Source organism: Coffea arabica, chromosome 11e, assembly GCF_036785885.1.
Source record: "Coffea arabica cultivar ET-39 chromosome 11e, Coffea Arabica ET-39 HiFi, whole genome shotgun sequence".
NCBI lineage: Eukaryota > Viridiplantae > Streptophyta > Magnoliopsida > Gentianales > Rubiaceae > Coffea > Coffea arabica.
The window spans coordinates 54,294,116-54,310,655 of record NC_092331.1 but is presented as its reverse complement, the minus strand read 5'-3'; the positions used below and the strand labels follow the sequence as shown (position 1 = coordinate 54,310,655).

Here is a 16,540-nt window from a genome sequence, read left to right as displayed (position 1 = left end):
ATCTAATATTTACATGGCTTTCTTTTATCATCATATTACCCCATTATTAATTTTCTTATATCGTGGTATATCTATATATTTGTATGACTAGTACATATATCATATGATCTACAAATCGATCTATAGATTAAGTCTATTTAAGTATTTTCTCAAGTTTTAAGAGCATCTAGAGTTAGTGGTAAGTATTACGGTATCCGCTTTGTGAGATTTGTCTGTCTTACCTTTATTTGAATAATCACGAGCTTTTGCAATTTCAAAATCTGTTTCAAAAAATATATATAACTTTAAAACTTTTTGAGCATGACGAAACCGTGAACACCTAATACACAAGGAAAAAAAAAAGAAGACAAAACCCTCATGTAATCTTTAAATTTGACCTTAAATAATCTCGCAGGCCACAATTTCGTTGTTGTTTTCATGAATTTTATTCTTAGATGTAGCATAGTGCGCCTGCTTGGTTTTACTTTAATTTTTTAAAGATGCCATTCATAAAAGCTGATTTAAGAACCAAATAGTTTTTTTTTTCCCACAATTATTTACGGGCAAATACTTAGTAGAGAAAGCATGTGCAAATATTTGATCTAAGAACAAATTTTAACAGAACAAATATACTAGTAAAATCTACATATTCCAACCAAACAAGAACTTTATCCGATTTCTTTCGTTTATTTTTAAATTTACAAGAACCTATATCTGATGATTCTGATCAAAAGCTTTGACCCTACATCGGGAACCATTTTTGTTCCAATCGGTTTAAATTTAAAAGCGACCTCACATTTTGTGAGTGGGGCTACTGCCCCTTTTTCTCAACCCCACAAATTGTCCATATCGATGGCAAATGAAAATGAAGGTAGCTGGCTAGATTTCAAAGATGATTTTATTTCTACAGCAATTGCCTTTCAAGTAGATCAAGAATGGTGGTGGACAAAAGCAATATGCTCTTGATTCATGGTAGACGAAGAAGATGCAGTCACATGTGAGAATGCCAAAGTCAGCTATCAATCAATTAATTAACCAAAGTGGGCATTGATGGGCTATAATTTTTTAAGGAGAATATTTTTTTCAACTTATGGGTTTTGTAAACTTTAAGCATGGGATTTCATGACTAACAAATGATAGTAACACAATTGATTGTGAATGCAAGTATAACATGTATTTAATTTGGGGTTAATACCATTTTGTCCCCCCAAACTTTGGACGATTACCCACTTCAATCTCTAAACTTCAAAATGGGACACTTAAGTCCCTAAATTTATAAATACCTCTCACTTAATTTGTGGTGCAAATGAATTTGACTTCCTTTGCTTGGGTAGCCTTGGAGATTTAAACATAAACACACAAACAATTTCAATTTTGTAGTTAGACTTTGGAGGTAACTCTTTGAGTTGTTATATAATTTTGTTAACCTAAGGTATCAAAACTGAAATCATATGTATACATATTTGTGTCTTTTATGGTTGGAGATATGATTAATTAAGTTGTTTGTACTGACTAAAAAACTCTCATCATTTTGCAAGAGCGATAATATATATTGAGTGATTTGGTTAAATTTCTCCCTGGATACAATCTTATATCTTACAGGGATTTGGCTAAATTGAAGTAATGAGATTTGGAGTTATTTAAAAAAAAAAAAAAAACTTGATTATGAATTGGTGTATAAGATTAAAATCTTAAGTTGAAGAAACTTATCAAAGCAATTCCAATGGAAATTAAGTAGTTGAGGGAATTAAAAAGCATCATTGTCTCTTCTTTGCAAAGCACACTCATATAAAAGCAGACCACGATGATTTCTTAATAAAGCAAATTACAAGAAAGAAAAACAAAAGAAGAAAAGATGCAGAGTCACACCCATGTTCCCTCCTTTTATTGCCAATTGAGTAGTCACGATTAACCATCAATTCCCTTCATCCATTGAGCACCACTAAGCTTTTATACCACTAATAAGCATGCACGGCCCTTGTCAAAGAATCCATACTTCCAACTTAACTTTTTTCTAACTAAGTAGACATAAGAACATGTAAATCACATTGCCTGCTTTTTGATGATCATTTCAAGTATCATATCTTCTTTCTTTATTTTAAGGGGGTATCTTTGCCTGTGTTTCTTGCACATGTTGGAGCCAATAGATCAAGTTTCTTTATTCTCATTGAAAATGTCTTTACAAAACGTTCCATATCTGGCAAGGAACAAAGTCCTTGCAGCAAAAGCTAACGCGCGCGCACACATATATATAGGATTAATCTTCTATATACAGACAGTCTATACATTTTCACCAGTGGATGTATGATACATAATCTGAATTTGAATTTAAAATCCAAATTTTACAGATATGACGTGCATCTAACCATGATAGTGTATACACTGTTAGTGTATATAAAATTTACTCTCATATATATATATATATGCTTACTTATTGCATCGTGTCAAAACTTCTAAAGGGCTATGGTCCTTTTCATTAGTCATATTAGTACAATATATGCTGGATGTTTTTTCCCATATGATATGTATGCCCTATTGCGGGTAAAGATCACTTGCCAAACCAAACCACTCACACAAGCTATATTATTCGTTGGCTTTTCTCATTTGATGCGCAAAAATGGTGTGAAAATACCTGCCAATTTTTTATTTGTTATAGCCAATAAACCCTCCATCATGGTAGGTAAAAGTCGTGACTAAGCACTCGACTTTTTTTTCCCCTAATGTTCTTCAAACATTGATTTTAATTTTTGTAAACCATACTCCATCTCGTGCAAGATTATTTTTGCCTGTTCAACCTAACATTTCGTGAGCTAATCGATAGTAACTACCTAAACTAGAGGGCAAATGTACCAAAAAAGGCTGCTATTGACTGTTGAATCTATCATGTCATGACCCAATTGACAATTAACTAGCTAAACTAAAGGGCAAAAGATACCAAGAAGTTGGGCCAAGGAACATTGTCCTTATTTAGGCCAACTTTCTAACCAAAATTGCAAGTCTTGTATCCTCATTTAAATCGTACTTAAGGTCCCTGGGATGATGAGTTAGACTTTTTCTAGAGTATTTTCCTGCCCAACAAGACGATTAGCTTGTTCATGAAATGACTTGGATTGGTATCAGCCTAGATATGACAAAATTATTCTATTAGATCGAATATGTACATTCGATCTAATAAGTAGGTTGTTTCAAAATTGAGAATTTAAACTGCAGCCCAAATCAATGCCAACTGAAAAATGGAGACTTACATAGAAGATATAATTAATACATGGGTCAAGCAGGACTGGGCAATGTGATGAGCGGATTCCATTTTCTTAGAAATGGGGCCTCCATCCTGATCAAAGTTGGCATAACTCATTTTCATAGACTTCCTGCTTACTGGAAAAAAAAAGAACTCAAATTGATAGACAAATACGAAAAATTACCATTGAATAATCGGCTTATCCCCTGATTTTTAATTTTGAAGAAGAGTTTTTTCTAACAGCAATTTACTGCATATGGTTAAGAAGGGTTTTCAAGAGGTGTTTTCTAGTTCCAATCCCCTCTTCCCCCCTCCCCATTTCTTAAATCCCATCTCTCTCCTGTTATAGTTGAAAGATAAATCAAATTATTTGATACTCGAATCGAGTTTACTTTGGTACGAGTTCATTCAAATTTGATTAATTAACTAGTCAAATCAAGTTTGAAAAAGCGTTTTGTATTCGATAATTTTCAAATTTGATAAAAAAAAATCGTTCAAATTCAGTTCAGCAACAAGAAGTTAAGTTTAAATAAAATTTCCAATTCGTTGAAATAATTAAACAAGAGTGAATACTAGGATTTTTAATTTGATTAGCTTCGATTTCACCCCTACCCTGCTAGAAAAAAACTTTACAAAAAAAGAGGTTTTCTAACTAGGGGTATTGGCTAAAAGAGGCTTCAAATAGATCAGGGCGATTAATATGAATGTAGGCATTATAACTTGAAAATTACATCTTAAAGGCACGGATTAGAAAATTCCTTTTCAAAGAATTGAAGTTAGATAAAATAAAAAAGTACTCAAGTGGAGAGGACAACAAATGTGGGTATCTACTTGTGGCTGTTAAAAAGCCTGTGCATTATTCAATGCCCAATGGACACCCATTTAGATGTTAGAAGGAGTGTATTATTTAATGCCCAATGGGCTGGGTTTCGAACAACGCAATCTGAATCTTGCTGAATGAGCAAATAAAATCTTGCAGGGCCTGAAGAATACCTTATCAGATTAGGCTTTTTGAATTTGACAAAACAGAAAAATGACTAGGCTTCATTAATTCATTTTATTTTTGGGTACAAACATTACCAAATAAAGAGACCAAAGCGGCTTTGTTTGGATTGCATTTTTTTTTGAATTTTTTTTTAGAAATATTACTGTAGCGATTTGATATATGTAAAGTAAAAAAGTGATTGAAAATTGTATTCACGAAAAATATTGCAAAAAAAAAAAAAAATTGCAATCCAAACACAAAATTCTTGTGAAGGCAAAACAAATTTTGGAGAAAGGAAACAGATAGAAACTGAATGGATTAGGTTATAAACATCTCATTTATTAATCAACGAAAAGGAACCTATAAAATTTAGTGTCATCTCACAATATTTGATTAGTTTGTAATTTTTTTTTGAAACAATTTTTGTAATCCTTTTAGTATATGTGAGAGGTGTTGAATCCGGGACACTTAGTTTGTAATGTCGATGCATTGTATATTTGTATTTTTCAAATCCCAATTTATATCAAAAAAAGGAGTTTTTGCTACCCAAATATAAAAAAATAAAAATAAAAGATGAATAAATAAAGAAATCTTTACTAGATTCTTGGCTTTCTTATTCTGATGTAATGTGAACGTAAAATTGGAAATTTGTTCGATGGCAAACAACCACCAGAAAAATTAAAAAGAAGACCGTGGCAAAAATATTAGAACCCATCCCAAGTGCTAAAAGAACCTGATATCTATCCAAAATTCTCTTGCTTTTACAAGTTCCAACTTTACAAACATGTATTCTGGCACTCGACAATGTCTGTATCAGCTGAAAATGACTAAAAAGCAAAAGGTTGCACACAACATTCGGAAGGAAGAAATATATTGATATATGACTCCACAACCTTGGGACAATAGCAGAATGGACGATGTAAAGAATTATGAGATGCTGAAAATTCTTCAATATGTTTGCTTCAGGTTGGGAAACTGGAATGGGGTTCTGAAATGGAATACTGAAATTCATCATCACGCAACGGCTGAACCAGGAACAAGGGGTTCACTGACCTCCAGGAGTTCGTTGCGTAGACCAGTGAAAACAACTGAATCTGTTTCAATAGGTCTAAATTTGATTAGAGCCGAAGGAACCAGTTCCTCAACTTCAAGTGTTATTGCTCTCTGTCCTGCTGCAGGAAAACGTGGGATCACCCGCCGTTTTACAAGCACTGGATCTAATAGTTCAAACTCCAAGCTTTGTTCCTTGAGCGCTGAGCTGACAAACTGATGATACAAAAATAGCAGGGCACAAAATTAGACCGCTGGGATGGAACCCGCAACAGACATGTAATGGTGCGGTAACATTCTGATATATCTAATGCAGAAAACAGAGGTAACACAAAGTCCAGACAGGCAAAATACTAACATTCATTTACATCGGCACAGACATGTATCTGATATTACTATAGCATAAGTGAGACATTCAATATAGTAGGGATCATAGTACGAGAACAGCTCTGCCTGCCCTATCAAAGCATATCCAGTAATATGAGAATAGCACTGCCATTCTTGAATGCCCATTCACAGGAGATCATACTCCCAGGTATGTAATAGACTATCATCTTTTTTGACCACTAGAAAGTTAGGAGTTTTGACTGGGCAATCTTTGGGGCTATCCTTCTTCATAAAAATAGCATTTTTCTATATTCATTTGCCTAGACATGAACCAAAGATTATTAGTACCCCTCAGATAAGAAGCAACCAAAGGAAGATCAAAACCAAGGAGACATAAATAATAACATTTTGTTGGTCCTTTACTGACTGAAATGAAGGAGTTAGTCTGATGCTTTAGGATTCATCAGGCCCATATGCTTCAGATAACACATTCAAGTATAGGATTAATACGAGTCCAGGACAAAGCAAAAGAAGGCAATTGAGGAACAGACAATGGAGTCCATTGAAGCCTCATTTACATAGAGCTTTAAAGAAGATCTACAATGGCAAATAATCCTCCTAAGAAATTAGAATCAGCCAAAACTGTCTGCACAGAGAACAAGAACAAAAAATTATCAATTAAGGTTATTGCAAAAGTCAGGAATTTATGTTCAAGATGAGTATTATACTAGAAGGGTCAAGACAACAATGTACATCTGGAAATTTGCACTTCCTTCAGAATCCAACCACCCTTAGAAAACATTGGACATGTTGATAGAGAAAAATAATCAAAGAAGCAGTATAACAACTCCTATCAACTGGTGAAAGGACCACTTAGTACACTAGGTCATTAATTACTTTTAAATCATTGAGAACTAGCATTTTGTTTTCTTGAAATACTTAAGCTATAACACATATAACAATTTGATAAGAATGTTGGAGGACTAACCTCATATAGAGCAGTAGTTGGCTCTGAAGGTAAAAAGATGCCTTGAAGCACCACTCCATCAGGAAACTGCACTCTGATAACAGTTTTCGTGAATCTCTTTCTGGCAGCTTTTGCCTGCTTTTCCATAAATGATCTAGGAATTAACAGCTGGGATTCTCCAATCTTCTTTTTTCTCATATCCGCCTCTCTCTTCAGTTCTTCCCGAGAAAGGTTATAGAAAGAATCAGGCAGTTCAATTTTTGCTGCTGTGCTTTCTGGAACGGAAAAGAAAACCCGAATCTGGCATGCAAAAGGACAATACAATCATCAGTTTAAGACAATGGCTGTAAAAATAAGTACAGGAATAACAGTAAAGTAAGATTAGCTAATTAACCAAGAGATTTGATGATAAGCCAAGATAAAGCATTTAGCATATAAGCAACATACAAAATATAAAGTACAATCTGTACCTTCAGAAAAGGATTAAATACGACTTCTTGGTACAGTGAGATGTAAAACAGGAGGTTGAACAGATAAGAGAGTAAACCAAGAGATGTTCCTACATCAAAGGTGTATAAAACCTACTTGAAATGGAAACAAATTATCAGCGACGAAATTACAATAATCAATTTTAAGGTCTTAACTTACAAACAAAAGGTCCAAGAGGGAAATTATCATTTTTTCAATTTTACCCCCTACTTGGCAGTATGCAAGCAATGCTCTTCCATCTCCATCCTCAATGTCAAAATTCTCAAGGATTCTCCTTCTCTTTTTCCCAGTATTAAGAACACCATGGAATGATGGGGTTCAGCATTAGACCTCTACCACTTTTATGGGACTCGAGGTATCCACAAAAGTTAGATTTGCTCTATAACATGCACAAGTCAGGGTTTCACTGTTGTATAGAATCTCAAAGATATAATTGACATCAAAGCTATCAGGAAATCATCCTTGCACATCTTTTCCTGAGGTTTTCAGCTTTTCTTTGTAGTACTTATCCCTTCAATCTTGGACGGAAAAACTATAACTATGACTAGTTAAGCAGTGGCTACTCCTGGGACTTTATTCTTGCAAAATGACAAAGATCTAGCGACTGCAATTACATTGTGAAGTATATTTCCAGAAATTGTATGGAAAGCAACTTATATTGGGGTTTTCATGAAACTAAGAACTGATTGCGATGATGCTCTTCATGGGGTACGATACCAGTCAATTAAACAGTTGAAGAAAGTGGATGTTTCCCTTCCAGAGATGAAACAAAGGTACAAGGTGGGAAAGCAAGATAAATTACCAAAATAAGATTTTCATACCAAGTAAGAGGCCTTAGGAGACGTTTGCAGAAAATACCAAACATTCATTTGCTCCACATTAAGCATTATAGCAAACTTGCTATGATATCTACAATTAAATATCTATTCTATGTGGATGCCTGAAGCTAATTTACATGGTCAACACAACTCAAACTCTGAAAACCACTAGTCCCAATGCCTCAGCAATGAAAATAATAGTATAATGGTGACCATATATGCAGCATTAAGAAAGGGCCATGTTCAACAATCAGCTTGAGTTGTCTCTAATAATATATATGTTACGGATCTTTTTTTTCCAGCAAAAGAGAACAATAGAAAAACATAATCATAAATTCATACCATGAGCATGCTCCATCTTGATAGGTGAAAAAAATACTCTCCACATCACAATTTTAGTTTCAACACAAAAAGAGAAAAATCCTGATCTAAGGATATAATGCTGCTTGTACGTATCTAGTATTTTTCAGACAAAATGAAGGTTTTTTTTTTGGCTGAAATAAATGTTAATACTCAACATTATTCACCATCATATTGGAGATCTTCATTGTTTCATTTTTTGTTTTCCTTGGGGTACTGGTCCTTCAGAAAATGCACCAGGAGATTTTGAAGAGCAGGGGCCCCGGCTATTAGGAAGAAAAAAAGTTCATCCATCAAACAGGAGAACTAAGGTTATGACCACAGCTTCATCAAGAAGCTGAAAGTTTTCTTTTTTATTTTGCATGAATATATCTACTTGGATTTAAAGATCCAAAAATAAATCATAATGTATGCAAGAATTTCTGTTTCGTCTCTTTCTAGTCCTACTTGATTATCATCCTAGCCTATTTAGCATCCCACAAGAAAGAGACAAGTTTAGAAGCCAAAATGGGTAATACACAACATATGAAGTAAAAGCACAAGCTGTTCCAACAATTAACAAAGTAAGTGACACTGCAGTAGACAAAGAATAACTACACAACAAAAAAGAGTTAAATAAACAAAACTCTATACCTGTCTGTCAATCTCCTTTGGATCGTCTGGCTCATCCACCTTAGCTGGAGCTGTAGACGGTGATTCTTCAACTTTTTGCGGCTCCAGTAAAGAAATTGCACCCTGGATTAAACCAAGCTGCTCCTTAGATGGAACATCCATCACAGCCCACATTTCCTCACCATCTTCATTCAAGTTAAACCCCACACATTCCAACAATTCCACAGCTCCCACAACATCACCTATCGCCTCTTTTATCTTAGGATTCCCCATCCTAATCTTCCTAAACTTTCCATTTTCTGGCTCCCTAACTACATTCTTCAAAAGCTTAAGTACCACATCCATTGATCCCTCAGACGGCTTCCCAGAAACATATGCACCAACACAAACCTCCAACTCACCTTTTGCCTCCTCCCTGCCATCACCATCATCAAATTCCTTCCCCAAACATTCACTTTTCACCTCGGAAGCTTTCAAACAATTTTCAATATGGCCAGCCACCTCCTCTTCAGAACCATACCCTTTACCACAAACAGGACATTCAACCACATTTAACTCATAACCATTTGGATTTCTCTTCGTAGACGTAATCAATGAATCAAATGGATCAAACCCATTTCTCACCTTCCCATTCTCATTCGTATGAGTCCTTATTTCACTCTTTTTGTTTTCAATTTTCTTATCAGAGAGATTGCTACTACCATTCACGTTAGGTCTAGAATTTGATGAACTTGATGAAATCTTGCTTTTAGTGGAATCAATAACTGGTGGTGGAATAATTCTTGAAGGAATGGAACTTGTGGGTGCGGAAGATGATGGTGCAGAAGAGCCCAAGGTTCTACCCTGGCCCTTGAACTTACCTGAAGAGGAAGAAGTAAATGGATTGTTGACTTTCTTCATGAACCCCTTGACTTTATCCTTCATATCATCCATCTTTCTAGAACCCGCTTCCCTAAATCAAGGATGCTGCTGAATTCAAGCTAACTTGGCCAAAACGATTCAAGGGACTTCAACAAAATCTATAATTCTTGCAGAAAATTAGAAAGAAAAGTCTCTGAATTCAAGTACCTTTTCTGCAAGGATCCAATTCAGGATTTCGACGGCTGTGTATTGCTTTTTCCACCAATTGGGAGTTTGGTACAGGTTTTCGTATTGAACTTCAACAGAATCTATAAATTCTGGCAGAAAATTAGAAAGAAAAGCCTCGGATTTTCAGGTATCTTTTCAGCAAGAATAGATTTTGAAGGCTGTTTATTACTATTTTTTTTCCACCAAATGGGAGTTTGGTTGAGGTTTTTGTATTAAAACAAAGGGATTACAGGGTATGGAAGTATACAAAGGAGTGAAAAATGGGCAGAAGAGTCGGAGAAATCTAAGCCGGGAAGGAAGAATTTAAGGAAGAAGAATTTGGGCAGGCTATTAGTTAATAGGTCGGCGACTGATTCTTTAGGAAGGAAAAACCTGTAGCATGGATTTAGTAATTGGCGCGTTGCCTGTTTTGTTGTCATAGGGCCCACTGATCCTCGATGTTATGCCATGTCAGCTTGGGTTTCAGAGATTGCATTCTTATCTTTGGGTTAATTCCAATTGGCACCCCTTAACTATGAAAACTGTCCCACTTAAGTACAATCATCAGCAGAATCCTCGAAACTAACAAAATACCAGTCATTTGAGCAGCATGATTATATGTTGCGAGATTGTAAAAGGGAAATTAGATTAAAAATAACCACAAGAATTCTAAAAGTTAGATTGAAGAAGGATTTTGGGGAACCAAAACAGGAATCGCAATATAGTTTAGGGAGTAAAGTGTTCCAATTTAGAGTTAAGAGATCAAAGTGAGAATCGAGATCCTGTTTAAGAATTAAAGTATTTAGAATTTAGAAACCAAAGTGAAAATTGGAGCATAATTGAGAGCTGTAAAATGAAATTAACCTTTTTTTCTTTGAATATTATATTGGAAGGGTCTAAGAAATGTTTGTGCACTTTTGTTTTCTTGGGGAAAAGTAATGGTTCCCAATAATCAAGGTTAAGGTTGGTATAATAATATAACACCACTTAAAGGTAGAAGTTTCTTATTTCCTCTTAGAAACTTGACTAGAGTTAAGTTTGGTTGGCACTATTATATTTCTTGTTGGAATATGGGTGTTATTTGCTAGTTCAATTATTTTTCCTGTTGCAATTGAGTTTCACATTCATTAAATTGTGCAGGTTTTATAATTATAATTCGGTGTGCTTTGTAAATGATTTATCAAGAGTTAACTCCGGTTTCTACGTAATAAATGTTAAATACCCTTACAACTTTTTTTTTTTTGGCTGGTTTGGTGCCAACATTTAAGTTACTCAACATTTACGTATCTTCATTCCAATCTGGCCTAGTTCTCTTCTCTGCATTGTTGCTGCCATAATTGAAATATATATATATATATATATATATATATGTATATATAAAAGATATCTTGCAATCTGCCAAGCAGAATAAAGGCAAAGAAAAAGAAACAAAAAGGAAATGACAGGGTGTTAGGTATTTGCTGTTTCTGCATTATATTTGTGCACATATTGTGTTAACAGTCAAAAAGTGTTGCACAAACCAATAAGCCAATAACACAGGTTCTGGTGTTTTGTACTAATCCTTTGATCCTTGTCTGCTCAGCTATAAAAAAAACAGGTCAATCTAACTGATCAATCCAATTCTGGACAAGAATTTGGCTTGCTCATGTACTACAATATATGTGATGATCAGCTGATTTTTGTTCGCTAAAGGGAGGAGAATGGATCAAGTGCTAGCTTAAATTCTTCTGATTTTGTTCCAATAGATTATCCTTCTGAAGTTTTCATTAATCTATATTTGAACACTTAGAAGAACAATTGACTATTACCAAACCAGTCATAGAAATATAGATCAGTAGTGAAGGTACTCAAAAAGAGTATCCAGATTCTAACCAAATTCAAATTTGTATGCAGAAAAAGACCTTAGCAAACGAAACTAGCAAAAATATAAACATTGAAGAGAAATAGAAGAACTTGTCTTTGTACACCCTGCAACAAGGTGTTATTTGCCTTTGCTTTCAAGCTACTATAACACCTATCAGAATTTCATCGGTTAAAAACTTGAATCAAGATTATGCAAATAAAGTTAGCCTCAGATAAACATGAGCGCTTAACACAATTTAATCTTCAGAGCTTAAACTACAAGTCTCCCTCATCCGCTTTAATACAGCACTCATTAAAGGTCTTCTGTCTGGATACTCAAAAGTACAACAAATTGCAAGTTCTAATAGTTTAACCATTTGCCCTTCAAAGTCAGCCTGATACTCGAGTAATAGTTCATCATCGAAAACTTCAAGAATTGGTTTCTCCCTGATCATTGTTCTTACCCATTCAGCCAGGTAAACACCGGTAGTCGGAGAAATGGTGCCGACTGGCTTTATTCCAGTTAGTAGCTCCAACAGCAGGACTCCAAAGCTGTAGACATCAGATTTTTGAGAAACTTCATGAGCATTTCTCACTTCTGGTGCACGATAGCCATTAATGAGGTCGGGTTTATGTTCTGGTGAAATAAGTCTAACGATGCCAAACTCTGACAAGCGGGCATCAAGAGTATCAGTCAAGAGGACATTTGATGATCTTATGTTTCCATGACAAATGTTTGAACCAGTTGTGTGGAGATAATGAATAGCCCGGGCAACTCCAAAAGCTATCTTACATCTGACTTGCCAGGTAAGTGGACTGTCCTTTGGAGATGTTTTTCCTGTGTCCAGCAGGAAAAAGTAGCAGAGTCAGAAGCTATTCATATTACTTGCTTCTAGTTTCATCTTTAGACTTGATTTCTGTACTTCTTCTTGTTTGATGTCAGTAAATTAGTTGTTTTAAAATTTCCGCTATTTGTATCGCATTGAGAACCTATAGCATTGAACATGAATTCATGAAAATAGAGGTGGGATGGTCATATGATGAATTTAGACCAGAATAATGTGAAGGCAAACAGCAAACAGCAAATGCACTAAGCTACTCTAATTGGAATTGGACATAAAACCGAGAAACAGCAGCAGATATACAATCATGGCTATAAAGGCAAGGTATTAACTCCTGTCAATGTGTTAAATTGACTCCGAGCTTGTTGCCTTCAAAGCATATAAGATTAGGCAGGAGAAGTCAAGGAGACAAAATCACTAAACAGGAATCCACACAAGCACCAACAACTTGTTCAACCCTTGAGATGAAGTTGACTCCATGGTTTTTAGCAAATACTGAGTTAGAGCAAACAATCTATTAGAAGGTGAATGTTTAGGATAATACTTTGCTGCTTCTTAATTATTTATCTCCGTCTATTGGTATTTAAGATGCTGTTGAGCAACTCATGTGACTGGTGAATGGTAACCTCCTAATGCTTAATATTTAGGGTTAAATACCAAAAACCCCCCTGTGGTTTGACTAATGTTCACTTTACCTCCCTATGATTTGGAAACTTACAATTTAATTCCCTGTCATTTGAACTAAAGTGAAAGTCTAATAGAAAACATCTACAATAACGGTATTTCTGTCAGACTTTCACTTTAAGTGAAATGACAGGGAATTAAATTGTAGGTTTCCAAACCATAGGAAGGTAAAGTGTACATTTGGCAAACTACAAGGGGATATTTGGTATTTTACCCATTCTCAAATGCACGAAACATTCTTCCAAGGGTTTGACTTATAGAGGGGCAATTTTGATATTTTCCTTTCAGACGTTAGTTTAGATGTTTTCCGTCAGACTTTTACTTTAGTTGAAACGACGGGTAGTCAAATTGTAGGTTTCCAAACCATAAAGAGGTAAAGTGAATATTAGTCAAACCACAAGGGGGTTTTTGGTATTTAACCCTATATTTATAGTTCTTTATTGTTCATCTTCTTCACTAAATATGTCATTCCTTAACCCTTAAGCTGGTAATTTTTTAGTAGATACAGTTTTGATCCTTCCTTTTTAAATTGCTACTAGAACATGTCAGAAAGTAGGCTCATATCAGGGTTGAATTTCAAGCTTGAACAACACAGAATTAGTTGAGATTTTTATTAGATTAAAGGTGAAGTCTTCTTAAAAATGCATATCAGCTAGGGGCGAAGCAATTTTTAATGTGAAAAAAACTGGGAGTTTTACTTAATTCAGGATACAAATCCCTGCATCTTAATTTCCAAGTGTTGATATAGATCCTATAAACATGTCAACAAATTGTTATGTGAAGATTCATTGTAAATTAATGACGCTGAAAACTGATATCTTCCCAATTTGGTCTTCTTCATAGAAGAAAATAAATATACTGTTCACATGTTAAACGTTTGGAAATTTCTAGTCAACTGACAAACTATGTGTAGTCCTTTGTAAGATTTCAGAGCTTATCTTCATGAAAAAAAGAATAAAATAAAACAAACCACAGAAAACCTATTCTAGATCTTTATGCTCAGGTTCATCTTCTTTTATTGGTGTAAGAAATTTAAAAACTATACTTTTTAAGTGTTTGCTATCTGTGGAAAATGGCCACAAGTTATCTGCAGAAAGAGCATCATATTAGTCCTTGACATCTCCGATGCACCTGCTTTACTGCAAAGTAGTTGATTGAAGAGCAAATAGCTAGAATTTAAGTAAACTTGACAACTGCTAAATGTGCTGACAGATGAACAAATTGTATCAAAGGAAATAAGCCGTTCTGCAAAGCCCTGAAACAAAGTGCAGAAAAAATGGAATACGAGTTTTGGGAAAGCAGGCGGAGCAGCTTGACCAGGATTGGGCTGTTTTTTAACTGGAGATGTATTGTGCAATTTGGAAACAACGTTGGTTAGTTGAGGAGCAGCCCGGATGGCATCGCAAAACAACATTGGAGGAGTTGGTTCTTGGTATACAGTCTAAAATGGTAGACATCTGGCTTCTAGTTCTTTATTCAGAGAATGTTTGTCCCGGTGTGTGTACATGTGCGTGTGTATCTGTGTGTTCTTAGGCTTAAGCAACTCAAACAGGTCATTAATCATGAATTCATAACAGAATTTTCCATCCTATTAAGATCATGCGGGTTCCTGGGGACAGAATCCTGAATTTTCCATCAGTATTGCCGAGTCGAAACCAAGAGTGACACTACACATGTAACTTCTGTGATTATGCAAACAACTTTAATTCCTGTATCAGGTGCTCAGAATAGAATCGAACCTTTATCCGAAAAACCTCTCCTCACACAACTTTTTTTTTTTTTTTTGGAACAGGAAAGGACAGAAAAATGTAATCTAAACTGCATAAGCAAGTGTAAGATAAGAGAACTGACCGTGCAAATGCTTTGCCAGGCTTCCCATACGCATACAATCATACACAAGAAAATTTTCATTCTGATAACAGCAATATGCTCTGAGTGGAAGCAGATTTTCATGAAGCAAAATTCCAATCTCTAGAACTCTCTCCCTGAATTCTGTCTCAGAAGAACAACTGCCCTTTAACCTTTTGACCATCACAGCATTTCCACCCTTCAATTCTGTCTTGAAACTGGTTCCAAAAGTTCCCTTCCATAACACCTTGGACGCTGAATGCATCAGCTCTTTTACTGAATAGCCACCATCTCCATTTCCAAAGAAAACCAGCTTACTCCCAGCACTTGGGGTCTGATTCTGATAAACCATTTCTGGCTGCTGCAATATTTTATCAAAATCTCTTTTCCTGATCTTCAGAGACTCATTATATCGACATCTAATCAAACATAGTAAAAAATATGCAAAAAGACAAAAGGCAGTTAGGATCAGAAAATGGTTAGAGACTGATGCATCCAACATCAGTAATTATGTTCCTGTGTGTTTTCAGAGAAAGGTATATACTATTTCCCCTTGTTTGCAGTTTTCATTTATGCTTTTATTCTTCGTTAATCATGAGAAGTCAACGAAGAAAAGACAGAGAAAATCAGCAACATTTTTTTTTAATATCAACAGCTCATCTGCTTTGTAATCAATGTATTGGTTGACATAGTTTATGGTGGTTTTGGGTTTTTCTGGATTGAAATAATGTGGGGGTAAAGCTAACTAATGGTTAGAATTCGATAAACTTCAATGGATTTCTCAGGGCTACCCTGCTGCAAGTGTAGTTTATAAAGAAATAAAAATTACTAGGAAAGTAAAATAATATATAGCAGCTACCCTAAATTTTACTGCATGAAGTAATTAACTGTAAAAGATTTTTATGGGATATTTTTGTTGAAAATATTCAGTTGAGCCCAAAATCCAAGGGTAGGTGTTCCACACCATGTTTGTTACGATTTTCCATTCTACAAGAGCATCAATGTTTGTGATAAATGTAAATATTAGACTCATTCAACTACAAAGAGGAGAGGAAAAGTGCCTGTCAAATCATTGAATGTTCCAGAAAATTGTAGTGCAATTATTGTCCAGATTATCTCTTAGAAGTTTGCAGATAAACAGAAAAGTTCAACACATGTGTGATATTGACCCTTTATTATAATCTGTATAATGGACCTGCAGCAAAGAAAGTTAGGGTACTTGGCACAAAGTCTTTGACGTATTACTAGAAAATACTCAAGTCAACCTAACCCAAATAAGCATTAGATGCTAAATTTCTATGCATTGCCATTACGTTAACGTTGTCTTTGACTTGTTACAAGATATGGAAACTAGTGAGCAAATATTCGGACATTTCATGGGCATTAGTTGATGAAGTTAGTGAATTGCTTGTTGGTTTCAGTGATCATTTT

The 16,540-nt window shown here is 35.0% G+C and overlaps 2 protein-coding genes across 4 annotated transcripts; both read right to left on the bottom strand.

Annotated features, from left to right (window-relative positions):
* Positions 1-4,923: 4,923 nt before the first annotated feature.
* Positions 4,924-10,304, bottom strand: LOC113719664 (plant UBX domain-containing protein 2). 3 transcript variants are annotated; one of them, XM_072072526.1, is made up of 5 exons: positions 9,894-10,304; positions 8,847-9,805; positions 7,017-7,127; positions 6,568-6,846; positions 4,924-5,468 (listed from the first exon to the last, which is right to left on the bottom strand). In XM_072072526.1, exons 2-5 carry the CDS (start codon positions 9,756-9,758, stop codon positions 5,217-5,219), a joined length of 1,554 nt encoding a protein of 517 aa, XP_071928627.1. In that variant the 5' UTR covers positions 9,759-9,805; positions 9,894-10,304; the 3' UTR covers positions 4,924-5,216. The 3 variants fall into 3 exon arrangements, with proteins under 3 accessions (XP_071928627.1, XP_071928626.1, XP_027100728.1); XM_072072525.1 differs by having other exon boundaries at positions 8,847-9,777; positions 9,894-10,303; XM_027244927.2 differs by lacking the exon at positions 7,017-7,127 and having other exon boundaries at positions 8,847-9,777; positions 9,894-10,300.
* Positions 10,305-11,837: 1,533 nt separating this feature from the next.
* Positions 11,838-15,957, bottom strand: LOC113717638 (probable inactive receptor kinase At1g48480). Its single transcript, XM_027242407.2, has 2 exons — positions 15,113-15,957; positions 11,838-12,573 (listed from the first exon to the last, which is right to left on the bottom strand). Exons 1-2 carry the CDS (start codon positions 15,609-15,611, stop codon positions 11,993-11,995), a joined length of 1,080 nt encoding a protein of 359 aa, XP_027098208.1. The 5' UTR covers positions 15,612-15,957; the 3' UTR covers positions 11,838-11,992.
* Between the last annotated feature and the right edge of the window lie 583 nt (positions 15,958-16,540).